Here is a 25,658-nt window from a genome sequence, read left to right as displayed (position 1 = left end):
CCCGGGCCAGGCACCACCCTGCCGCCCCCCCCCCCCCCGGGAGCCCTGGCACTCCTGAGGCAGAGATGCAGCGAGGCGAGGAGCAAGACACACGCCGGCACCTGCTCGTCTTTGTCGGTGGGGCAGCAGGGAGCTAGAGGGCACCGGGAGCCCCAGCAGAGCGTGGAGGAGTTTGGAGCTGAGCAGGGTCGGGGGCAAGGCCTCCGCAACGCAAGAGCGCTCGGGGGGCCTGCAGGGAGGCGGCAGCGGTGCGGGGCGGGGAGCGACAGGGTCTGGCCATGGTTTGCGGGGGGCTCCGACGCCAGCAGGGACTCCAGCCCGGGTGCTGGGCCGGGCTCCAGCCGCGCGCAGCTCGGGCGCTCGCAGAGCAGGTCCGCGCGGCCGGACGAGGCGCCGCGGGGCAAGGGGCGCAGCTGAGGCTGGGGGCTCGGGGCAGCAGGGGACGGGGGTCCAGGCAGGGCGGCCAGGGGAATGCCAGGCAGCAATGGGGAGCAGGCAGAGGCCAGGGTGCCTCCAGGGCCAGGCAAGGGAGAGCTGCCCCGGGGGCGAAACGGTGGGGGTCCCCGGGGGCGGGGGGCAGCAGCCGGCAGGAGCCCACGGTTGCGGAGGGAACGGAGGGAGCGATGCCCGAGGGAAGGGGAGGGGGAGCCCGCCGGCAGCCTGGGGCTCGGGGAGGAGAGGGGGCCGGGGACTGGCACCTTGGGAGGGAGCGCGCACCGGCGCGGGGCGGCGGGGCGGCCGGGAGGAACGAGGGCGTGCGCAAGGCTTCGGGGGAGGAAGGGGCGTTATCGGGGCCCGGGGCGCGGAGGAGAGGTGAGGGAAGAGGGGCAGCCGGGAGGGGGCTGGGGCTCAGCACAGAGGAAGGAGGGAGCCTGCGAGGGGGCTGGGGCTGGGGGAGGAGCGGAGCACGGGGGGAGAGGAGCGCGAGGGGCTGGGGCCTCTCGGCTGCAGTGGAAAAGCTGCTGCAGCTCCAGGGGAAATGCTACTTGAATTAATCATGGCGCTGGCTGCTGTGCCAAGCCCAGGAGGAGGCTGCTGGCAGCGCGAGGAAATAACTTTCACAGGAATTTGGAACAAATGCAGCTCTTCTGGCGGTAACAGCAGCACTCACCTCCCCCACAATCTCCCCATGTACCAGCATCTCCCCCGTGTCCCTGCTCCCCATGTACCCCCAGGCTCCCCCGCGTTACAGCCTGCCCTCCCTGAAGCACGATGCGCTCCCTCCCCTCCATCTCCCCATCCTGTCTTGGGAAGCTTTTCTTCTCGTTTCTGAGTTGGGGGAGGCCTGTTTTATGTCGTACAAAGGTCTGAAGATAGGTTAATGCTAAATCCCTTGTCCCAAGAAAACAAATGCACGCAGCAATGTCCTCCCCACCTCCAGCCACTCTCTTCAGCTGCAAAGCCAGCGAGCATTATTATTCCTCTTGCTGTTCCAGTCCCCACGCGCAGCTGCTCCCATGTCCTCTTACAGCTGCCCCCTCCGGCAGCACCACCCATGCATCAGGATCATCCCCTTACAGCTCTCTCTCAGTGCTACAGCATACACGGCCTGGGCTTTTCTAGAGCACTTCAGGCAGGACTCACTGCCCAGGGCACTGCCCAAGAGGCTGCCCAGGTGAGGTGCACGCAGCACAGCCAGCCCCGCGGAATCACAGATCGGTACACAAACTTCAAAACTCATGAGACTTGCCCTCAGAACTGCAAGATAACGATATACATTTGGCATGTTCCTGGTCAGTTTTTGATTTCTGATGTTTTTCTTCCCCAGCAATTATGTTTATGTGTATGGGTGCAATGCAGATATATAAGCCCTGGCTCCAAGATCATTAATATTGGATCTATGCGGGAATCAATAACCTACTGTCTCATCACATTCACATTTCTGTCAAATCTGCCAGTTCTCACAACATGGAGTTTACACAGCTCTGTGCTTTATGCTGGCTGCCAGAGGCCAGACGATACTCAATTTAGTTTGAAAAGTTAGAAAGGCCCAGAAAGACAATATCTGACCATGCACACAGCTTGCTGGTACAAAATCAATCTAACATAATGTTTAAAACAAATCTGAGCCAGCAGGGTGGATTTATACCAGAACTGTGCTTCACATCATGTAACCATAGCATTTGAATGTGGTACAAGGAGCCCTAAAGCTTCTGCATCATCAACCCATGGCCACAAAGAGAAACAAAGAGTGAGAGAAATAACCACCTAGTGACTATCTCTTGCTCTGCTTTCTGCTGGTGTGGTGTCCACTGACTCCTTCAGCTCCTCCTCTACTGGCGTTCCCCTCTTATCTCAGGCTTGAACTGTGAGTTCGCTATTTTCTCTGTTTCGTGCTTGTACAGGGTCTGCTACTGTGGGACCTGGCCCATGATAAACACAAGTAATAAATAAAGAAGATGTTATGAGATTTTTTTTCCTTATAGTGCTCAGGGGCTCTGGCCAGCAACCTGCTCCGCTCGGCTGCGTTCGTATACTGAACACAAAGACCGACCTGGCAGAGGGGACAGGGAGGAGCGGGAGGCATGCAGCCGTGCCTCAAGTCTCCCTGGTCACTCACACAAGCTCCTCATTTCCTCATCTTTCTGTGCTGCCCATAGAGAGCAGATGTCGTCATCTGCTAACAGACCTGGTCCTCTCAAGGTCTGTTGCTTAGAAACACAATAGTCTGATGAAGAATCAAGTCCGTTCTGTGACCTCGGGGGCTGCCCTGTCTCCTGCACGTTGTGCTGGCAGCGGTGCTCACGGCCCGGGCTCTCACGAGCAACGTGTGGGGCTGGACCAAATCCAGTGCTTGACACCCCAAGGCAGGATGGGCTTTGATGCCTGGAAGCCACAGACAGGCTGGGTCAGGCAGGCATAAGTGCACACACAGGACACGGGGGCAGCGCGTCCAGCCCAGGCGAACCCCTGGGAAACGGTGCTGGCTGGTGGCCACCTGGGGCCCCAGCATCTCCTAAGCCCTCATTCGGGGCGAGAGGGACGCCGCAGCCAGAGGTCCCGAGGGGTGGCCAGCCTGGGCAGCACAGCTCCGCGAGCCCTGCGGCTTCCTGCCGCGGCTCCCCAGCCTGGCTTGCTCCTGCTGCGGCCCAGTGCCGAGCCGGCAGCCTGGCCAGCCTCCTTTCCCATCCTCTCACGTTTCCCGGCTCAGAGGAAGCAGCAGCAGATGTGTGAGCTGTTTGCTTTGTGCCGAGGCCACGCGGGAGTTACCTGCGCTCAGCCCAGACGCGCCGTTTCCAAACGAAACACAAGGGCTGAGCCAAGACCGTCGAAATCCGGCCAAACCTTCAGCCGCTGCAGGCCACTCGGCCGGCGCCTCCCCCCAGCGCGGTGCGGAGCCGGGACTGGCCCCCTGCACCGTACCGGCCCTCAACGCAGCCACGCAGCCACGTGCCGGCCCGGCCTCTCCGCACCGTCCCCGCGGCCCCCGCAGTGCCCCAGCGCCTCTGCGGGTCCCTGCGCTCCCTCCCGCCTGTCCCCACCGCTCCGCAGCCGGGAGCCGAGCCGCCATCTCCGATTGCATTTCCAGAACGCCTCCCCACACGGCGAACGGCACCGAACAGGAAGGCACGGAGAGCGAGAGAGAGGCCTCCCTTCGGGGGCTCTGCAGCTGAGACGTCCCCACGAACGCCGGGGCCTCGCGCTCACTCGGGGCACGCGGCTCCCACCGCAGCCCTGTCCCTGCCCCGTCTCCGTCCCCGATGCCATCCCCGTCCCTGACCCCTTCCCCACCTCTGTCCCCAGCCCCGATGCTGTCCCCGTCTCCAAGGCCATCCCCATCCATCCGGGAGAGTGCGGGTGTTGCCCTGCGCAGACGTGCCCTTCCCCCACCAAATCTCCCTCCCCGTCTCTCGCCCTGACCCACGCCACCCCATCGCATAGCTGCCCCATCCGAGACGCGCCCCTGCCCCACACCCCTTCCCCACTGTGCGCCTGCCTTTTGCCCCCACCCTACGCCCCCATCCCCCCACACGCACCCAACCCCGCACCTGCCCTTCCCCAACTCATAGCTCCCCACCCCGGCAGCGCCCCCGGCAGCACACTCCTCCATCAGCTCTTCTCCTCACCTCCGCTTCCTCCTCCCGGCCCGTTTGGAGGCCCCTTCCCCTGGCCTGGCTGCCGGACCCGTGGGGCAGGGGCTGCTCCCACCTCATCTCACAGGCCCAGAGCTCCTGTTTCCCCGCTCCTTCCTCCCGGCCCCATGGCCACCGCTCATCGCTCAGCCTCACAGCCCGCCACGGCCCCGGATGACCAGCCCAGGGCCCCATGATTCCAGCAAGGAGCTGTCCCAGCTTCACAGGCGCTTGCCCTGGCCGACGTGCTGGACGCTGCCTTGGTTGGCAGTGCCCTGCTCTGCTTCCACACCACTGTGCCGCCGCCAGCCCCATGCGCCCCATCTCCTCGGTGTGGCTTGGGCAGGCTGCAGCACCTGCCTGCAGCAACCAAGGCTCCAGGGCCCGTGCTATGGCTGAGCAACAGCAAATGCAGCGCACGTAAAATGCACCACATGTGGCATTGCTAGCACAGCCAGAGGTCCACAGAGCCTGCCAGAGGGGCAGCACCTCTCCAGGCCTCACCCGTTCTCTCCCACTATGTGAAGGCTGATGCAGCACATAATATCACAAAACTGCTGCTGCCAAGGTAATATAACACCAGCCGTGCATAATTAATGCTAATATTCGCAACCGGCCTTACAAACACTGATGAACTTAAGCTAATGATCTCACGGGGAGGGGGAGAAGTTAGCAGCCTGGCCAGCAGTGGCTCTCTAGAGATCAACTCTTTTACTTGAGTCTCGTTTCTAGTACCCTGGCCTGCAAGGCAGCTCCACACTTGTGTGAGCAATGCCTGGCACGGTGGGCGCCAGTCTCAACTGTGGTCAACACACTGCTTGGCACAAAGGACATCCTTGAGGTGTGCCTGCACTATCAGTGATATCACCCAGTGCTCACATGCACTGGTGCTCGCACGCAAAAAATGGGCAACAGTGCTCTGCCCCATCTCCCACTTGCACTGGGCAGGGGAAGCTCTACTCTGGCATTCTTGTTGCAAACATTGCCCAGCTAAGTCCTGGCAACTACACCTCAGACATGTCCTTCAGTGGCAGCTTCCCCACCCCAAGCCTCCCACAGGATAGCCCTCCCTGAACTCATCTGGCAGTTGTACCCACCTGTAAGAAGCAGGTCCCAACAGGGGTGTTCTCCTTCAGGGACACGTTGTAGAAGTTACTCTTGAACACTGGCTCATTGTCATTGACATCCTGCAGCACCACATGCACCACAGCTGAGGAAGAGAGGGCAGGGGTTCCCCTATCCGTGGCCAGCACTGTCAGCTGGGGCTGAGGATCCTTCTCATAATCCAGTGGGGCAGCAGTGGTAATGATACCTGTGGCTGGGTCAATGGCAAACCAGTTGGAGTGGGTGTCACGGCCGTGCACAATACTGTAACGCACTTCCCCATTGGGACCCTGGTCCTTATCACGAGCTGTCACCTGCAGGACAAAGCTGCCCGGGTACACAACCTCAGGGATGCTCTGTTTGTATTCCTGCTGGTCAAAGAGTGGAGGATTGTCATTGATATCCATCACTTGCAGCACAAAGGCTGATTCTGCCCGGAGCGGGGGTGTTCCTGAGTCAGTGGCTGTTACCCGCAAATCATAGGAGTCTCTTTCTTCCCGATCCAGAAGTTGGTCCACACAGATCAGGTAGATGATGTTGTCCTTGGTAGTGAGGGCAAACTTGCCATCCCCTCCCTCCAGGGTGACATTGACATTGGAGTACTCGCCATAGTCTGGGTCTGAAACAGAGATGCGTGCCACATACTGGCCTGGCTGGGCTCCCTCAGAGATCTGAGGGGAACCATCTTCGCTCAGGAAGATGATGGTCATGGTGGGCTGGTTGTCGTTGTAGTCACGCACATGAATGGTGACAAAGGCTGTGGTGACCTCAGGATGGACAGCCTTATCCCGCGCCTGCACCACCAGCTCATGCACCTTCCTTACTTCGTAGTCCAGACCCTTGTTGAGCTTGATGACTCCGGTCCGGGAGTCGATGGTGAAGTACTGGTCAGGATCGCTCTGCCGCCGGTTGATCTCATAAACCACATCCCCATTGTCACCTTCATCTGCATCAGAGGCAAAGACCTGCAGGATGCTGCTGCCAGGCTTCAGATTCTCCGAGATGAGAGTATGATAGCGACTCTGGTTGAAGGTAGGGGCGTTGTCATTGATGTCCTGGATAGACACATCCAGTGTCATCTGGGTGCTCCGGGGAGGAGAGCCACCATCATAGGCTTCCAGCAGTAGGGAGTATGATGAACGGTTCTCCCGATCCAAGATGTTGCTGACCACCAGGTCCAAATACAGGACCCCATTGGGTCCTCGGCGCGTTTCCAGGCGGAAGGCCTGCCCCACATTCTCTCCCTTAATCACGTAGCCTTGGGTATTGAGCAGGCCACTGTCAGCATCAAAGGCTGGGTCCAAGGGGAACCTACTGCCTATAGGTGTATGCTCTGGGATCTGGAAAGTGCTGTGTCGCTTGGGAAAGGCTGGAGCATGGTCATTTATGTCGTTAACTTGGATGTTCACTTCTACTGTGATGCCCTCTGGGGTAACAGCAATGAAGCTGTATCGGTCTCGGGTTTCTCGGTCCAGGACACGGGCTGTTTTGATGATACCTGTGTTCTCATCTATCCCCAAGTCAGTGGTAACACCGCTGCCCTCCTGTGCCGAGATAAAATACATGTAGGCAGTGGTGCCAGGAGGCAGGCCAGCACTGATGTCCCCAATGATGGTGCCAGCTGGCTGCTCCTCGTCTATTTGTAGATCCAAGGTGCCCAGGACAGCAGAGCCCTTCCCTGCTCTCAGGCCCCCAAGAATTAGCAGCTCCAGCAGAAGCATGGCTGATCCCTTCATCTGCTCCATTGCTAGTGACTTGCAGAACAGAGGGTGGCTCAAGCTCCTTTGCAGTGTGTTCTTTAATCCTGCAAGGAATGCAGACCAGAGGAGGATGGTTAAAAGGGAGCAGCAAAGGAAGGACAGAAAAAAAACCACCATGGGGACAGAAGGCCTGCCAGGTACCCATTGACTGATTGCACTGTATCACCTATCCCTCACAAGGAGCCAAGGTGAAAGTGAGTTAGAGCAGAGTGTGCCCATAAGGAAGGCCTGGGACAGCGCCTAAAGTAGGATAAGCAGAGCACACCTAAATCAGTGTGCTGAGATTACTGGCTGATACACTACTCGCATAGGCCAAATGTTCTTCTCAACCACCAGCCCTCACATCTTAACCACTGCTGGCAGCACTGGAGCCAGCTGCCCTAGAGCAGAGGCTTCCCATGCCTCTAACAGACGAATGTTTCCTGCAAGGCTGAGAGCGGCTGTCTGCAAGACTGCAGAGATCTTTGCACAAGCAATAGCCTAGCACCTCTCCACCCCTGAAAAAAAAACGGTCTCAAACTGGGAGACAGCCCAAAGAGTGACACCCGTTGAAACCCCCCAGTAGCATGCCTTTCAGGACCACAGGGATTCAGCTGCCAAAAACATGAAGTGCAAATCTGGTGTTCCTGGGAGGGGGCAGCAGAACTAGAGCAGGCTTCCATCCAGCAGCCCATAAATCATAACGGCTTTATTGCCAAGGATGTACCCACAGCTGGGAATGCCCAGGCTAAAAATCCCATCCTCCTAGGATTCATTGTTTGGCCTGGCACAGAGATCTGTGGATGCCCCAAGCTGGTACCATGGAGGGTGGTGGCAGTAGAGCAGGAACGCAGCAACTCACTCTGAACTGCCGGCTGCTCTGGCTCCTTCCCGGTCCCACACCCTGCACTTCTCACTCTCCTCCTTTGTCTCCTTCTCACTGCTCCTCGCTCATTCTGGCTCCTTCACTCCATTTCCCCCTGCCGTAGCTTCTTTTCACTGCAGCAGTGGGGGAGGGACGAGCAGGGAGGAGCAGCTCCCTGCAGCAACACCACCACTGGACACGCTGGACACTCTCCCAGGGCCCAAAGGCTGCCAGCCCCCAGGGCTCTGCTCACCCTCCCCGTGAGTAGCCAGAGCGACTCAGCAGTCAAGGAGCTTGCAAAGCACACCAGCCCCAGTGCTGCTTTTAGCCCCCGGTAAACGAGGCTTAGTGGTCTGCAGGGATGGCGGCAGCATGAGCTCACACTTGGACTCTCTTGAAAGCATTCGCTGCTGGTCCCATAACCACACTCAGGAGCTGTTCATGTCAGACATGGGATGGCAGGAACCTCCCTGTCTTGGGGGATGGAGGTGGCTTCCATTGCCTGGTTTGGGGACTAAGAATGGCAGATCTTGGTCTAAAGAACCCAACAGCGGTATTAACCCTTTCCAGGGGGCATAGAGTGATTATTTCTGGGTCCTGTTTCCCACTTCAGAACAGCTGATAGGGTGGACATTTGCCAGTGGAAATCCAAGGTTAGTGACAGGAAGAACGATCCCAAAGAAGTGTTTCCTACATGTAAAGATATGTTTATTTACTTCAGTGAGCTATAGGAACTAGAAGCATATGTACACACCCAGTGCCCAAGGACTAAGGCAAGTAAATCCACACACTGTTCCTACACCCAGCACACCTGAATACTCATTATCTCTCAGGAGCAGAAGTCAAAAGAAGATACTCATATCTCTGTGGGCTGCTAGCTGGGGATTTGCACTAACTCAGTGGTCCTGGACAGGTCCCTCTCTCTCTCTGTTGGAGTTAGCTCAACTTCCACAGCTGAAGTGGTAATACAGGCATGCAGAGCATGCAGTGCTGGGGAAATGGGGTCCAAGTCCGCTTCTGTGATGAAACCCATCCTAACTGTGATCCACCTGCTCAGGTACAGTGCAGAGGGTTTTAAGCCTTGCCAGGCAAGTAGACCAAAACCCAGGAAAAGGAGTGCAGTCAAAAGGAAAAGGGTAGGGGGGAGTCCAAAAAACAGTAAAGGGACAAGGCTTCTTGTGGCAATCTCAATGGCTCAGGGGACAACATGAAGCTGAAAGGTCTTGAGTAGTGCCTGCCACAGATCAGGGCACAGATATGAGAAAAAATTTTGTTTGATTAGTGGTGTGCTTTTTGGAAAGCTGAAAGCAGTGTAGCAGTGTGTTGTGGGCTGCCTGGGGGAAGGAAAAAAGCTGGCAGAGTGAATCTGGGGAGCGTGAAGAACAGTTGAGACCACTGGAGCAACTGGGGAACAGACGCTAGGCCTTTGGGCTGGGGAACTGGTGGTAAGTCTGCACAAACTTTTCCCTTTCCATCCTCCCTGGATGCAAGTGGGTAGGTTCAGAGCCTAGCTACCTCATGGGTAAGAGATTTTACTGCTGGATTGCACCCGTCCAGGATGGGCAGAAGGCCATCCATGGTGCTAGCAGCCCTCTGCTCCTACGAGCTTCGCAGGCTTGAGTCGGCAGGGAAGACAGCAGTGACCTCAGTGGATGCAGAGTCACCAAATCTGAACAGCTGCTTCCAATTAGCAGATAGCTCAGCGCTAGGGCTGGCGCGGCTGGTCCAGGCCCAGCCCGTGTAATGTGAGCCAGACTGCCCTGCTCCCTCTCTGTCCCTCCCACCACTGGGCACTGAGTTCCCTAGTAACAAATGGCAGCAGAAGCCTCTGCAGAAAATTGTCAGCATGAGAATGTGACTGGAGAGGAGGTTGGGGTCCAGAGCCATAGCAAGGAGGTCGATAGGAAAGGCGGATAAAATGGAGTGGCCTGACATACACAGAAGCGTCTCCTACCCTGGGGCTAACATGCCAGGGCTCCAGGAGAGCCAGGCCTATGGTTAGGAGAGAAGCCACATTCAGCAAATAAGATAAGGAATTATGGAAGGACCACTGCATGCCTCCCTGCCTGCCTGGCAACACCGGCCCCAGCAGAGAAGCTGGAAAGACAGCACCCACTGTGCATGCCACAACCAGATGTCAGAGTCCTTGCTGTACAAAAGCTCCATCATAGCTACAGATGACACTGATGCCATACCCAGAGCCTCACATGAGAGGACATGACTCACGCAATGATGTTTTTGGGACTCCAGTTCAGGTCAGGAAGGATGCAGAAGCCCATTTCAGCTTTGCTGAGCACCAGTCACTGTCCTGGAACATGCTCTTCTCTTCTACATTCACAGAGATTTCCTCTCTCTCAAGAGTTTCAGATTATCTGCCCTCAGAGCCAGGCACAGCCCAGCCCTGCCTTCAGTGCAGCCCTAAGTGAATCCCTCACCTTCAACCTCTACTTAGTCTGCCAAGACCTACAATCATCTCCCTGCCTCCTGGCTCTCCTACCTTCACCCACCTGGCTCTCCAGGACCAGCACCCCAATCCCATCCCCTCTTGCTCTCTCCCAGCCTAGACACACAACCTCATTTCCCTCCAATATTAGTCCCAAGCAGTGACAGCCATCCTCTCATGAGGACATGGTCAAGCTCCACTGCATCCCTGTGCATCCCATTTCTGTGCCACACCAGGGCTTCCTGCAGACTGCCCTGTCTCTGAAAACACTTCCCACCCCCCAAAAAAAGCACTAACAAAAGTTCTTCACTCGTTATCCAGTTCCCACAGCCCTGGCCCACAAGCACCTCAGTGCGGAGCCAACCCCTGCCACGCTGGATGCCCATCGCAGAGGCCACCCTTGCTCCCTGTCTGTCAGGGCTCCCTGTCCCCTAGGACTCCAGGCTGTCGGGTCTCCCTGGCATCGGGCCTCTCCGGGCATCAGGGCCCCCTGTCCTTTGGGGCTCCCGGGCCGTCCAGACACCCTGGCAGCTGGAGAACTCCAGCCCTCGGAGCTGCCTCTCCCTCAGGGCTCCGCAGACGCCGGGGCCCCCCGGACACCAGCGCTCCCTCGTTCCACGCACAGCTCCGTCCCTGGGCCCTCCCGGGGGCCCCGCACAGCCCCGGCCCCGCGCCGCAGCACTGCCAGCCCCCACCGACCTCCGCTCGGGCCCGCAGCCCCCGCCCGCCGCCTCTGCAGCCCCGCCAAGCGCCGCTCCCTCGGCGGCGGCTCTGCCCCGGCGGCCACGTCCGCGCCGGGAGCCCCGCGCCCGCACCGTCCCGCTCGCCCGCCCCAAGCGCCGGTGCCGCCGCGCTGCTCCGCGCCGGGGGCGAGGCCGGTCGGGCCGCGGGTCCGCGGTGCTGCGCCGCCGCGGGCGCCCCCCCCCCCCCGCCCCATTGTCTGCGCAGCGGCGGCAGAACAAAGCGCCGGTGCCGGTGCCGGTGCCGGTGCCGGGCCCGGGACGGCCCGCTCCGCCGTGCGGCCGTTCGGCACCGGGCGGGGGCGGCGGGGCGGCGGGAGCGCGCCCATCCCCGGCGCTGGCACTTACACCGTGCGTCCCGCGCCGGCGGCGCTCAGAACCCGCAGGATCCGGCCCCGACGAGACGTCCCGCAAGCCGCTCCGCCACCCCGGCGCTCCGGTATCCCGGTGCTGCGGTGCCGCGGTCGTTCCGCTACCCGCGGTGCTCCCGCGGCCTCCGGTGACCTCCGGCGGCCTCCGGTGACCGCCGCGGCCGCCCCGGTGTCCCGGCCTCCCGGTGCCGCGGCCGCCCCGGTGCCGCTGCCGCCCCGCGGAGCGCTCGGCGGCGGGCGGCGGGTCGGCGCTGGCTCGGCGCGGAGGCTCCTGCTGAAACCCGACCCAGCGCCGCCCTCAGCCCCCCTCTCCCCTCGCCGCCCCCATCCCCGCCCCGCCACCGGAGCGCGCCGTCGGAGCGCGGCCCCGCGCCGGGGTCCGGGTCCGGGCCCGGCTCTGGCTCCGGGTCCGGGTCCGGGTGCGGGTGCGGGTGCGGGGCAGCGGACCGCGCGGCGAGGCGCGGGGCACGAAGGGGCCGCGGAGCAGCGGCGGGGAGAGGGGAGGAAGGGATGGGTAGGAGGCAGCGGGCGCCGGGAGCGCGGGGGAGGAGGGAAGGGGGAGGCAGGAGCAAGCGGCAGGGCAGTGGTGGGACGGGACCGGGGGAGGAGAGGGCTGGGCAGGAGGAGATGGAGGGAGGCCGGGGGCGGCACTGCAGGGTCGTGGTTGCAGAGGCACAGCCCACTCTCTGCTCCCTGCCAGAGCTCCTTTCTCGAGTGCAGAGTCCCGGGTTCAAGCGCCTGTAACCTGCCAATGCCTCGACTCACATCAGGGCTGCTGCTGCCTGGGCTGGAAGGTACTCATCCGCAGTGCCAGCCGTGCAAGTGACTGGGGCCCGCCAGTGTACACTAGGAAACAAAACAGGACAAGAGTATCGGATGCTGGCCCATGACTCTCTAGACCGCTCCACTAGTGGCCAGCTCCCTGGCTCAGTTTGGCCAACTGATTTTCTCCAAAAGGTCTACACCGGAGGAGCCAGACCACAGCAGTTTTGGCGTGTCTGTTGGGGGCCATTCAGTGTTGGAGCTGATAATCGGTCCTTGACCCTCTTATTTCTCGGTAGAGACACAGCCATTGCCTCCTGGCTGTGACAGTCTATTGCTAAGATCATGTATTCTAAAGGCCACAGCTTGGTCTGCTTCATCAGGAAGTTACCTAGGTTACCTTCATCAGTGACAATTAATTCAAAGAGAGACAATGAGCTTTGATCAACAGACCAGTTTAACAGAGAGGGAATCTTCCAAGATTTGCTTGTCTGAACCCCTTCCTGAATACCAGGCTGAGCTCGATTTAGAAATAAAAAGTAACTCTGGATTACTTTTACTGACCTAAAAGTACTCTGGGGAAATCAAATCCTTTTGGACCCTGAACAGCACATCTTATAACTCTTCCTATAAACTCACTAAGCTCTATCTTCTAACAAATTCATTTCTCCCTCTACTCCTATCTCTAGAAGGTTATGGGAAAGCTGGAAAAGGTTCAGGGTGGGGGTGGGGGGGCAACAAGGATGATCAAAGGTCCAGATCAGCTTCAACACAAGGAACAATTGAGCCTCCATTCTGGAAAGGAGACAGTTGAGAGGAATGTGAAAGATGACGACGAACTCATGAGTGTCTGTGGAGGGTGAGCAGGGACTAATTTTGTTCACTGCTTCTTCCAGTATAAGAGTAAGGGAGGCATGAGATGAGTCTAGCAGAAGCCAGGTTCAAAATACACAGAAGAAGGTGCTACATTACACAAGGGGTAGTGGACCTGAGGAACTCCTTGCCCTAGACTGCTGTGGATGCTCAGAGTTTACATCAGCTCAAGGGGTGCCCGGATTAGTTTACGGCAGAAAAATCCTTTGAGGGTTCCTGAATACAGAGGAACCATCTCCAGCCCAGAAAGTCTGTGAGCCACAAAGGATTGGGTTGGGGGTGTGCTTAGGCAATATGTTGTATGTGCTTCTCCTGTTCTTCCATATCTTCCTGTGCATCCAGTTGTAGCTGCTGTTGGAGACTGGCCCCGGGCTAGAGGGAGTCTTGAGATAACTCCCAACAACCGTCTTCATGGTCTTGTGGATATTCCAAAACCCCTCAGTTTTAACAAGATTTTCAGCCTTGATTTAGCCATCATGTGTTTATTCCTCTTTAATTTTGTTTTAAGACAGGGGTTTTTTTAGATCTTATTCTCTCCCAGATGTTTTCAGAAACAGCAGCAAGCTCTTCATTCGGCCTCTCTTCTTCTAAACTAAGCAAACCACATGCTCTTATTTTGTCTCATGATCAGCTATCTACTGCTGTTATTATCCTAGTTGCTCTTCCACATTTATGTTTTCTAATTTAAACTGATCTGCCTTCAACATAGGGGATCATAATTCCCACAGTATTCTGATGATGTGCCATTTGTGCCTTATAGGAAAGCACTTATGGGAAGGCTTCCTTTCTCTGCTGGAAATCTCTTGCTCACTGTACTCAGTGATGACATTTGCTTTTTCACAGTTGCATCATCTTACTATCTTACATGTAACTAACTCGCACACAGGTCCTCTTTCTTTCCTGTGGTTTCTAACTGAGGCACTTCCAGCTTCTGGCTGAATTTTTTCTTATACGTTGCTAAGACTTGAGATCCACAAAGTGATCTTGGCATAGACCATCCATTGGTTTCTAATACCTTGGTATTTGTGGTAATGTCTTTATTGGTCTGGGTGCAAACACATTAACTTTTACCTTGTGCTAGATTAATCAAATCCATGGGACTGAAGATCCTGAAAGAGCCAGCGGATGTGACTGTGAGGCTGCTGGCTATCATATATGAAAAATTGTGCCAACTGGAGAGGTCTTTGATAACTGGAAAAAGGCTAACATTACACCCACCTTCAAGAAAGGCAAGAAGGAACTCAAAGAACTGTCAGCTTGTCAGCATCATCTCTGTACCTGGAAAGCTTGTGGAGCATGTTCTCGCAGAATCCATTTCCAGACACATACCTCTTTTCCTTGCACAAAAAAATCACTTAAAAGAAATCTGTGTAATGTCCCAGTCTGGCAAGATTTGGTAAACTTGCTGCATTTTATCATATTTGCCATTTATTGTTGTGTCTTCAAATTATTACTTCCCTTTAAAGTCTACTCTGAACCCTGTATGCAACCGTGAGAAATCTGCATTTGCCCATATTCTTCACTTCAGTCTCCCTTTCTTCAATATCTGTGATGTTTGTTATTTTTCAGCCCCACAGTATCACCCCAGATCATTAAAACCTCTCAAATCTGCAATTTGTACACAAATACTGTCTGTAGTTAGGGATGGAAATCACCTGATCCCTTTTGATCTCTGAGTAAAATCTAATTTACTAGATATTCTTGGAACCCCTTGGCAAGGGAGGGAGAACAGACCCATAACATGTACGTGGACTTTTAGAGAGATATTGGACAACGGCTCTGACATTCAGGTATCTCTCGAGTTGGCCAGATGAGAGAATGGAAGTCTAGCTACCTCCGGGAAGAGCAACTAAGACACAGAAACAGGATTAGAAATACGTTATTCAACTATCCAGGGCTGAAGGTAACCAACAGTTGTTAAAGTGGGGACAGGACTGCAAGGCTCCCAGCTTTGTCATGCCTTTGAGCAAAATTTGAAGGTGATTGAGTTATTGGGATTAATGAGTGCTTTGGGTAACTTCAGAGACTGAACTAAGTTAGGGGCTGGTGCAACATGGCAAATTGGTTTCAGCAATGACCCTGATCCTGGAGCCATGAACATCCTCATCCCAGACTGGACTTTGCATGTTTCCACCCTCTTCAGTAGCAGGTGGGGAGTGGTGTGGCAGCTTAGCACCTTTCTGATAGATGGCATCTTGCTCCTGAAGTGGATAGGAGCAATCTGGCAGATAGCCCAGTAGGACTGAGTCAGTTGTTCAGAAGCTTCCTACTCTTGCAGGATGGGGTCTGGCTCAGAAATCCCAAACAGGAAATCCTTCTAGGATGTGCTTAGGCCCTGATTCCCGGATGTTCACAGCAAGCAAAGGCTTCCTGCATTGAGAATGGAGGTTAAAAATAAAAGAAATCAGGCACCTGCTAGGAGTGTATGTGGCCAGGAGGTGCAGTGAGGGGGGCCAGCTGCCCCTAAGACAGGAATACGTTTTTTCAGGTGATATCTGAAGTTTGCCTCTGCCATTTGAAATGCCCTTGAAACCCATGAAATATAGAGAGTCACAAGGTCATCCCAGCTGGCAAACAGAGCTGGTACCTCAGCTTTGCAGCTCGGTATTCAAAGCCTGGTCGAAGGGAAATGCTGCTAGCACACTGATGCAGGATGTAACCCAACTAGCTGTCTTTGAACCTTACAGTAGGCGAGTCCTTCCGTATCTCCTGCTTGACTGGATGGACACAGAGCTCCTACCACATAAAGTACTTGCAACTCCTCATTATATTTCCATGCCAGAGGTTATGGTCATGAACAGCCTGAAGCACCCCATCCCTGAGCTGCCTGTGACGGGTGGTTTTAGGATACAGCAGGGAGAGTTCATGGTTTCTGTTAATTTGTTTACAAGAATGTTCATAATCTTGGAAATCTGGTGAAGCTCTGGCAGTTCTTCTGGAAGCAGCTGGATTGAGCAGTGGTTTCAGCATCACACTTATGCTGCATGATGCTCGCAGCAAAGATGCCCAGCCATTACCTTTCCTTGTTTCCCATCTTTCTCATGGTATCTTAGATATGATTCCCACAGTCTATTTTCCAGGACTTTATCCAGTCCGAAAGGCCCTGTACAGTTCATTATCAATTTTGCCTCCTCTTTTAAAGAAATTCTCTAGCACAGAAACATTTGTGAATTAATTGGGCTTACAATGTAGCCCTGTCCTATCTCCTTGTCTTGAACTTATGCATCTTGCAGGCTTTGAGTCCCACCGCTCATTGTTTTATGTGTCCCAGTCCATCTGGACTTGTCCTCAATTCTGCTAGTTCCTTGCATTCCCAGCTAGCAGCTCTCTTGTAATTCAGCATAGGACTTCTCAAATGGCTCATTTGGTATTATTTAAGTTGTAGCACAATCTAAAGGTTAAGACTTCCAGTGCAGCAACAAGACAATTCATACCCAGAGGACAAAATAATAAGAAGTGAAGACAAGTAGGTAGATACAACAAAGAGCATGTAAGGAAAAGACCACAAGTGAGACAACAGTGATTATTCTTTGCAGGTGCTTTGTAAACAGCATTGAACAGACAGATTTTAAAGAGTAGGAAAAAAATTTAGGGCTGTCAAAGTGCTTCGTTCCCATACCTCAAAGAGGGTTCAGCTGAGCCCAGAAGCCTATCATGCTCAGCAGATGTGTGCCTAACTAGTTCTTAAAGCCCTTCCATAACAAAGACTTTATAAGCCTGCCAGTCGATCTGTTCAGTGATAAATTTTCTTTGCTATAATTTAAGTCCATTATTTCTCGTCCTATCGATCACAAACACTGGAAATAGACTATTCTCTTTGCAACTGTCTTTTACAAACCAAGACTGTTATCATATCTCCTCACTCTTCTTTAAGCTGAACTACCCCAGAGCCTTTAATTTTTCAATATGGTATTTTCTCAGCTTCTAATCATCTCCTCTGGACTTTCTCAGATTCATCTCCGTTCTTTGAAGTGCACTGAGATTGGACACAATACTACAGCTAAGGACCTTATCACAGCAAAGTAGAGCCAGAAATGTTACTTCATGCATTTTGCAAGACATAGTCCTGTTTAGAGCATCTTGTATGATGTTTTTGCAACAGTATGCCCGCAGCTGATTCATGTTCAGCCTACAGTTCACTATAAGCCCAACATCTTTTCCGGAGAACTACTGTGTAGACAGTTGTTTCTCAGTCTATATCTGTATAGCTGATTATTCCTGCTAACTGGATGAACAGGGATGATCTTCTGCAACAACTCCTGTAATAGTTATGCTACATTTTATAGGATCTACTTGTCATGAATAAACCAACGCGCAAGTAGGCCAAATTTTTCTGTTTGCTGGAAAATGAATCAAAAATATGTCCATTCACCATGTCACGGTGGCAGATACATAGGGAATTTCATTACAAATCCAGAGGCATGAGTCTAAGTTATAGTCAGGATGCTTTAAGATGACCCACTTTTAGATGACATTTTGATCATTTGGGCTGGGAAAACAAATGTATCTCAAAATAATGCTGCCAAACCACTTTCTGATGTGCCGCTGTCTGCAACAACTGTTGCGCCACTGAACCAGAGAGGCTTTGGTTATTTGAAATGATAACAAAAAAATCAGTCTGCTTGGTATTATTTCTGATGATAGTGCAATTTGGTTGATAAATGTATATGTAGATATAACTGATCTCTTTAAGGTTTTTGACCTAGATCTTCGTGACATGCAGATCAAAGCAGCATTTAAACAGTATACTCAGGGTTCATATTATATCAAATAGTTAACTGCAGATGAGAAATCCTCCTCCATCAGAGGTTCTTCTAATGAGGTCTTGCATGGATCTCTCTGTAACCCAATGCTGTACAGCATCTTTAATAATTTGCAAGGAAATATGGACTGGCTGAACAGAAGCACATAGAACAATAGGGAAATTACATTACTGCAGCTTTAGTAATACAAGTCTAATGTTCAATATTTATAAAGACTGTAGAAAACTCAGAGCAGTCAGAAAAGAGTCATAAGAATGAGTCAAGATCCAGAGAACATGTTTCAACGTGGAAAGTTTCAGAAGATTAAAATATTAGTTGTTCTCTAACGATCTGTAAGGAGAGAAAATGTTTAATTGTGTATAATGTTGCAATCCAGCAAACAAAGGCAGAACAGGAGCAATAGGGTGGAAGTGAAGTTGTACAAACTGAAAGTAAAGAGCATCTGTTCAACAGAGAGAGGAATTAATCACTAGAATAACTAATATAAGGTCATAAAGGATTCCTAGCAGTCAAGATTATCCATCTTTCTAGACAGACATGCTAGCTCAGCAAAAGATACAGGGCTTGAAAGCGTAGTCTCTCCTTGAGGTTCTCTAAACTATATAATTCAGAAAAGTCACAGATGATATTGCCCAGTCCTAGCCTCTGAACGGCCCTCTGAATCTATGCACTGCTTGCTCCCATTAGATTCTCTCAAAGACATGGCTGAACTGTGTCAAACCATGGAATGATTTTTATGATGAGAAAAGGGAATAAGAAGGAAACCATCTAACACATTTTAGTCTGTGAGCCAAGAGAAAACTGAAATCAACATTTCCAGAGAGGGGAGTTGACTGAGCTGAGCACCGTGCTACTGACTACTCTACTTCCTGTCCTGGCTTCTTCCATCCTCCTTTTCTGGAATCTCTTCATCCACGTTTCTGCAGCAGGGTGACCTCACTTGGCAGCAGCCTCTGTGAGCATACAGACTAAAGCGCCCCGTTCTCATAGGTGCCTCTTAGCTGCTCACTAAGGCCTGGACTTCCTCCCTGGTAGCAAACAAGTCTCCTTCTGTTCCCCTGAAAATCAGCTGGGAGGAAGTGAGATGGGGAGGTGGTTTCCGAAATACTGCGGACTGTGATTACAGACATAGTCTCAAATCCATGGAGTGGGGGTGGGGAGCACGGGAGCGGCATGGGGAATCCAGATTATTTTGTTGTGAGCTGACTATGCGCCTTTGATCAACACCATTCACAGACAGACACAAAACTGATGGCAAAGGGTTCACTGGCGTTTTGTAAAAGGAAGAAAACAGTTTGAGGAATATCCCTTCCTAAGGAACAAGACTTTTGCTTTGGAGGTTGCTGGTGCTTTCTATATATAGTGAGGTGATTATTTCAGAATGGAAAATGTTTGTTCAGGAAGGAAAGGCTCTGAGATCAGCGGAGTCAAGTCTCACCCACACGCTGTCAGCTCCATTGGACTCTTCTGCCTAGCAGCAGGGAACCGGGAGGAGGAGTCTGCAGGGATGAGGTTACTCTCCAGGAATCACCCATCTACACCTGAGGTCTCCTCGCTCAGGACCTTGGGTTCAAGCTCTTGTCTGTCACAGAGGAGCAGGTTCTGAAACAAACATGTAAGATCTGGTGATTCCCCTAGGAAGGGGAGAAAAAGAAAAATGCAGATGGTCAAACCTTGTCTTGCCTTAAATCAGGGACAGACAGTGAAGTTTATCATCCACAACTGGTGCACACCTCTATGCTGCAGGATATTGCACAAATACTATACAGTCCTGTATATGCCATCAGCCAAACTGGCAAAACTGTGCACTCTGATGAAACAGTCCTTGCTGAATAAGCCACATGCATATATGACATTTGAGCTGCACCAAATATACTTGCTACAAATAGACACAGGAAGCTGTGTCTCTTAAACTAGAGGAAGACACACAAGCATGCACATACCTGCACACACGTGTACACGCATGCACGCACACGTACATACGAACTGGTGTGATACAGCTCCATCTAGTGGAAATTTATGTATTACACAATCTTAATCTCTTACTATGAATATTAGTTATTTGTATTGTAGCACTGCTTATGAGTCGCAGATATAGACCAAGGCACCTCTGTGCTAAACTTAGCATGTTTTAATTAACCACAAAAGTCAAAAACTATTACTGCATCCATTAGACTCAAGCACTCTAATATATTGAAATCATTCACAGTGCAAAAAAACCCCCACAGATTAAAAATGTACATATAAACCTAACATTTACTTTAAAAAGTTACTCAGACCTCCAGGCTGAATCACAGCTGCCCTTCTCCTCCAACAGCAGAATCAGGCTATGAACAATCACCTGGCCGATTCTGCTTTACACTGCCTTTAAGGACCATATCTGACCCAGCTGAAGGAAAGAGGGAGAAAGAAAACTTGGCTTATGAATCACCTTACCGATTTTTAAAGATCTAAAAATAACACACACATTTTGAGGCATACAAGAGGTAGAAGAAGAGACGGGTGGCCCAGGAGGAATATAGAGACACTGTCCATGCATGCAGGGATGGGGTCAGGAAAGCCAAAGCCCACCCGGAGTTGAAGCTGGCAAGGAACATGAAGGGCAACAAGAAAGGCTTTTACAAGTACATCAGCAGCAAAAGGAAGATGAGGGCAAAATGTGGGCCAGCTGCTGAATGGGGCAGGGGAATCTGGTGACAAAGGACACGGAAACGGCCAAAATACTCAATGCCTTCTTTGCCTTAGTCTTTACTGGTAAGACCAGCCTTAAGGAATCCTAGGCCCCTGAGACCAGTGGGAAAGTCCAGAGCAAGGAAGAATTACCCTCGGTAGAGGAGAATCAGATTAGGGAACATTTAAGCAAACTGGACATCACAAGACCGTGGGACCTGACAGTATGCACCCACAAGTAAGTGCTCAGGGACCTGGCCAACGCCATTGCAAAGCCAGTCTCAACCATCTTTGAAAGGTCATGGCGATCAAGAGAGGTGTCTAGGGACTGGAAGAAAGCAAATGTCACTCCTCTCTTCAAGAAGGGCAAGAAGAAAGATCCAAGGAACAACAGACTGGTCAGCCTCACCTCAATCCCTTGGAGGGTGATGGAGGAAAAGTTCCTGGCAACCATTTCCAAACACACGAAGGACAAGAAGGTGATTGGGAATAGTCAGCAGGAATCTACAAAGGGGAAATAATGCTTAACCAAGCTGATAGCCTTCTACAATGAGATGACTGGTTTGGCGGAGGGGGAAAAAGCAGTGGATGCTGTTTATCTCGACTTTAGTAAGATTTTTGACACTATCTCCACATAATATTCTTACAGACAAATTGGTGAAGTGTGGGCAAGGTAAGGGGACAATGAGGTGGACTGAAAACAGGCTGACGTGACAGGCTCAAAGGGTTGTGATCAGTAGCACAAAGTCCAGCTGCAGCCCAGTCACTTGTGAAGTACCCCAGGGGTCAATATTGGGTCCAATGGTGTTTAACATCACAGAATCACACAATGATTGAGGTTGGAAGAGACCTCTGGAGATCATCTAGTCCAAACCCCCTACTCAAGCAGAATCATCTACAGCAGCTTGCCCAGGACCCTGTGCAGACAGCTTTTGAATAACTCCAAGGATGGAGACTCCACAACCTCTCTGGGCAACCTGCTCCAGTGCTCTCCTACCCTCACAGTAAATAAATTTTTCCTTATGTTCAGATGGAGCTTCCTGTGTTTCAGTTTGTGCCCACTGCCCTTATCCTGTCACTGGGCACCACTGAGAAGAGTCTGACTCTGTCTTCTTTACACCCACCGTTCAGGTATTCATAAGCATTGATAAGATCCCTGCCCAAGCCTTCTCTTCTCTAGGCTAAACAATCCCAGCTCTCTCGGCCTTTTCTCATATGACAGATGCTCTAGTCCCTTAATCATCTTAGTGGTCCTTCACTGGACTCGCTCCAGTATGTCCACGTCTCTCTTGTACTGTGGACCCCAGAACTGGACACAGTACTCCAGGTGTGGCATCAGCAAGCATCAGCAAGATAGGGGGAATGAAAAAGTATGAGTGGTACATAAACAAGAACCCTCCCCCAAAGCATTTGAAAAATGCTGAGAAGATATTTGTAGCAGGTCCCCAAAGCACTGGAGTGTACCAGAACACTTGGAGGAAAAGGGAAGGATGATTGCAAGGCAAGGCACAAAAATGAAGACAAGTACATTTTCCATATGCTTGCAGATTTCCCTGCTAGGTTATTAACAGCAGTAGCCCAAGCTCTACATTAGTCCTTAGGACAGGCTAGAAGGACAAGCCGAGTGCCATCCTCCATAGTATAGCATTGCCTCAGCAGGGTTGAGAGATGGGACAAAGTTGAGAAAAGCCTGTTGTGCTTCCCCATTCTCCATTTCTATTTGGTTTTTGCTTTATTCTATTGCTCCAAGCTTTGCAGAGGGACTCCTCTCCTCTTGGGAAGAGCTCCATTCTGGATCTTATTATAAACTGGTCTCATCCTCCAGCAAGGACCCTTTCCCACATGGTGCAAACATGCTCCGTTCCTGCAGCCGTTCTTGCTGTAATAGATTGGGCTGGGGTGGCACTGTTCATACACTCCTGCAATTATACAGCAGCCTGACTGCTCTGCACCGATGAAAGATAATTAAAACCTTCCCTGGTACTGCTTTCTCCACTCAGAATAGAAAGTGCCTCCCTCCCCATTAAGAAACCTATTCCCAGCCCAGAACAAAGGCCAGAAGTTTCTAGCAAACAGAGATCTCGCCACAAGAAAGCAGGGCCCAGCATAATTTTTATTGTTTCCTCCCTTACCATCTATGTGTGAGGCCCCACTGTGATGACATCTTGACTCAGACGCTATAAACAAGGCCAAATTCATGGGACCAGAGACTCCCTGGAGACTGGCTAGATGTCTGTGTTAGCATATGAGTTCCTGGGAGCAGAGATAATAGCGGGGTGAAGCAGAGAGAATGCAAAGTTGAGGAATTCTGAGTCTCTTAAGAAGAAATTGGTGAATGTGATTCTGGTTTTAACATCATGTGGATGGAGAGTTCTAGTTTGGGGAAAGCAACATCGTGTCTGTTGGCAAACATGGCAATGCAATGCTAGTGCTCCCTGAAACTCAGGAGACTGATAAGAAATAATGTCACCTGCCAGAGGAATACAGAAGGCATACCTGGGACCCTGACAAAATTTAAACACAGTCCAAATCCAGATTGAACTCCATTTTCTGCAAGCGTTCTTGTAGAACCAGGCCAGATAACTTTACAACCATTTGAGAACTAAAGAGACTGTGTGAGGCCTCTCTTAATACTAAAGAGGTCTCAAACCAGAACTCCTTTCAATTTGTAACCAGAATGGGTCTGAAATACTGACCCCAGAACATTGACATTATGCCATACATTGTGTATGATATTGCCCTTTTTTATATAATTTTCAAAATAATTTTTTGTCTAGCTATATCATCACACTGAGAACTCACATTCTATTGGTCATCTAATATGATCGATAAATCCTTTAATTCCTGCTTTCCAGGACACAGCCACCAATCTGTAACTGTGAACTGTTTCATGGGACTCTCCTAGAAACAATCCTGCTGGATAACAATTCTCCTCTGTTAAATACAGCAACAGAGTTTAAATCAAAAGTTCATGAATTACTGCTCAGTGTTTAACCAGCTCATCATGTACTACAAAGTCAAACGCCTTACAGAAATCTCTCATCTCTCTCTGAGGTCCCAAATTTCCTTTTTTCTCATGCTCTACCTTGGAAGTAGGAAATTTGTTCTTGTTCCCATTTTTCAAATGGAGATTTGAGACAGAGAAATTAAGAGCCAGATTTGTGAAGGCTCTCAACTCACCGAAGATACTGTGAAATATAGCCATGTTTAATTTTGGCATTTGAGGAGAACAGGGCAGGCTTTTTATCTCTAGAATACAAAGGAAGCTCTGAGAGGCTCCAGTCTGCTGATTAAAGCAGTTTGGAAGAGCAGTGTCCCCCCACCTCAGGCCCCTGAACAAAGGCAGAAAGGTGACTATTGAAACTTCCCTCAAGGGAAGTTAAAGGTTCCTCTCTTGCTCATACTTCTTTGGAAAAAAATCCACACCGGACAATAAATGAGCTTGAGCTATTGAGAAAGATAACGCAGATGGAGAAGGTGTGATAATGCCTTTAAATAGTATGAGGAAAGTGGAATACAGCATAAAATGACATATTAGTTTATCAGAAGTTTCATGGGTATTTTGCCACAATCTATGTTTATTCATAAAATGTCCAGAGAATCACTGAACGTAAATGCAGCAGATAGATAGATAGGTTTGGGAATGTGTTACATAAAATGCAGAGGACAGCGGGTAGTACAGGAACTCTGTGATGAGTCAGGAGATGAGGAGTGCTCCCCACTAGGCAGCTGAAAGCCAGAGCAGGGGTTGGTATCACTAGATGTGAAGCACGTGAGCATCCTCCTTCAAGGAGAAGATTTCAAGACCTCTTACAGAAAGCTTTAGTAGTTTTTAAGAAATTTATCACAGCACTGCCTAAGATCAAGCTCTTATCCTTCAACACAGAATGGACAACATCATTTAATGAAGTTCTGTTTTATTAACAAGGAAATTAAAAAAAACAACAAAACAGTGCTACATGGGGATAAAACAGTGAAGCAAACCTCTTAGGATAGCAACATACCTTCACTAGTATTACAAACAAACATATCAGAATCTTGCTCAGAAATATACATTGCTTGTATAATCAATGCCAATTATTACTATTTCTTAAAGATTTGTGTGATGCATCAACCCTTCCACCATTTTGCCCAGGACTGATGCTGAGTTAAGTGTCCAACAATTTCACAAGACATCTCATTTTCATACAATAAATAGCAATGCACTGAGCAGTTCCCCAAGACCTGTTGGACCAAGATCTGTGCAAAACAAAAAACAAAACAAAACCCCACCTCAACATTCTTTGTTCTTGTATCTTCTCAGCCAGTTCTTTTCACCTTCCCCATTGATTCACAAGTCTAAGTACATTCATAATGCTGATGCATATATTATCTCTCAAGGCTAGTATTTTAGTCATATCCCCATCTCAGTTCCCCTATTTCTACAAGGCAGTAAAACAAGCCACTTATCTTTTAAAAGCCCTCTCAACTGTTTCCGTCACTTCCTAACCTCTGTCACAAGACACAGGACCATTATTTCTTCTCTCTAATTCCAGCAACACTGCCTTTGGTATCTACCTTCTAGACATCCTTTCTATCATTCTTTTTTGAAGAAGAGGAGAAAAGATCCCACTGAACACTAAAGAACCAGAAAATCACAGTATCTTCCCTTACGGAGAGGGATTTTTCGAGGTTTTTAGTGATACGCTCAAGATACTCAACAATGACTAGGAAATTGGTTCCTATGATTATGACTTGTTCTGTTAATCACAAAGTCTTTTTGTTGACCTTGTTGCATTTTATGAAGTATTTAGGCTGTACATTCAGAGTTGCGTGTGCATATAAGACTTAGAAGTTGTGTTGTCTACCTCTGAGTTTTGCCACCCCTGCACAATGGCCTTAGCCTGGTAAGGCCTTGACCTGTTACTGAGGCCTCTCTGCGATATCGCAATACAATGAAATGACTGAGATCTGAGATTCATGCAGTATGTTCTCCAGGATGCAATCCTCACCACATTGTGCTAGACTGGCAGATTCAGGTCCAGTGGCAAAGAAGTCCAGCCCTCCACCATCGCAGTTGCTGGGAGCAACAGGCCCACAATATAGGTAGCCTAGGAATCAAGTATTTTGACCAGCTTCATATTATGAAGGCAGAGTTCTTCCACATAGCGCAACACAGATGTGTAACCTTCCTGTCATTCCTAGAACCATTTCCCAGATGCAAGCTGTTATGCAGACTGTAGCGCAACTGACACCTGTGAAAAGCATCTACATGG

The 25,658-nt window shown here is 51.1% G+C and overlaps 1 protein-coding gene across 1 annotated transcript in view; it reads right to left on the bottom strand.

Moving 5' to 3' along the window:
• DCHS1 (dachsous cadherin-related 1) overlaps positions 1 to 11,395 on the bottom strand; it is a 54,217-nt gene extending 42,822 nt beyond the window's left edge. The window contains exons 1-2 of the mRNA XM_067300792.1: positions 11,313 to 11,395; positions 5,171 to 6,981 (exon numbers count right to left, since the gene is read on the bottom strand). Coding sequence (XP_067156893.1) covers positions 5,171 to 6,922 — 1,752 coding nt within the window. The 5' untranslated portion in view covers positions 6,923 to 6,981; positions 11,313 to 11,395. The remainder of the gene's footprint in view (positions 1 to 5,170; positions 6,982 to 11,312) is intronic.
• Between the last annotated feature and the right edge of the window lie 14,263 nt (positions 11,396 to 25,658).

Source organism: Apteryx mantelli, chromosome 1 (assembly GCF_036417845.1).
Source record: "Apteryx mantelli isolate bAptMan1 chromosome 1, bAptMan1.hap1, whole genome shotgun sequence".
In the NCBI taxonomy this organism is placed as follows: Eukaryota; Metazoa; Chordata; class Aves; order Apterygiformes; family Apterygidae; genus Apteryx; species Apteryx mantelli.
This window is presented reverse-complemented; position numbering and strand designations above follow the sequence as displayed.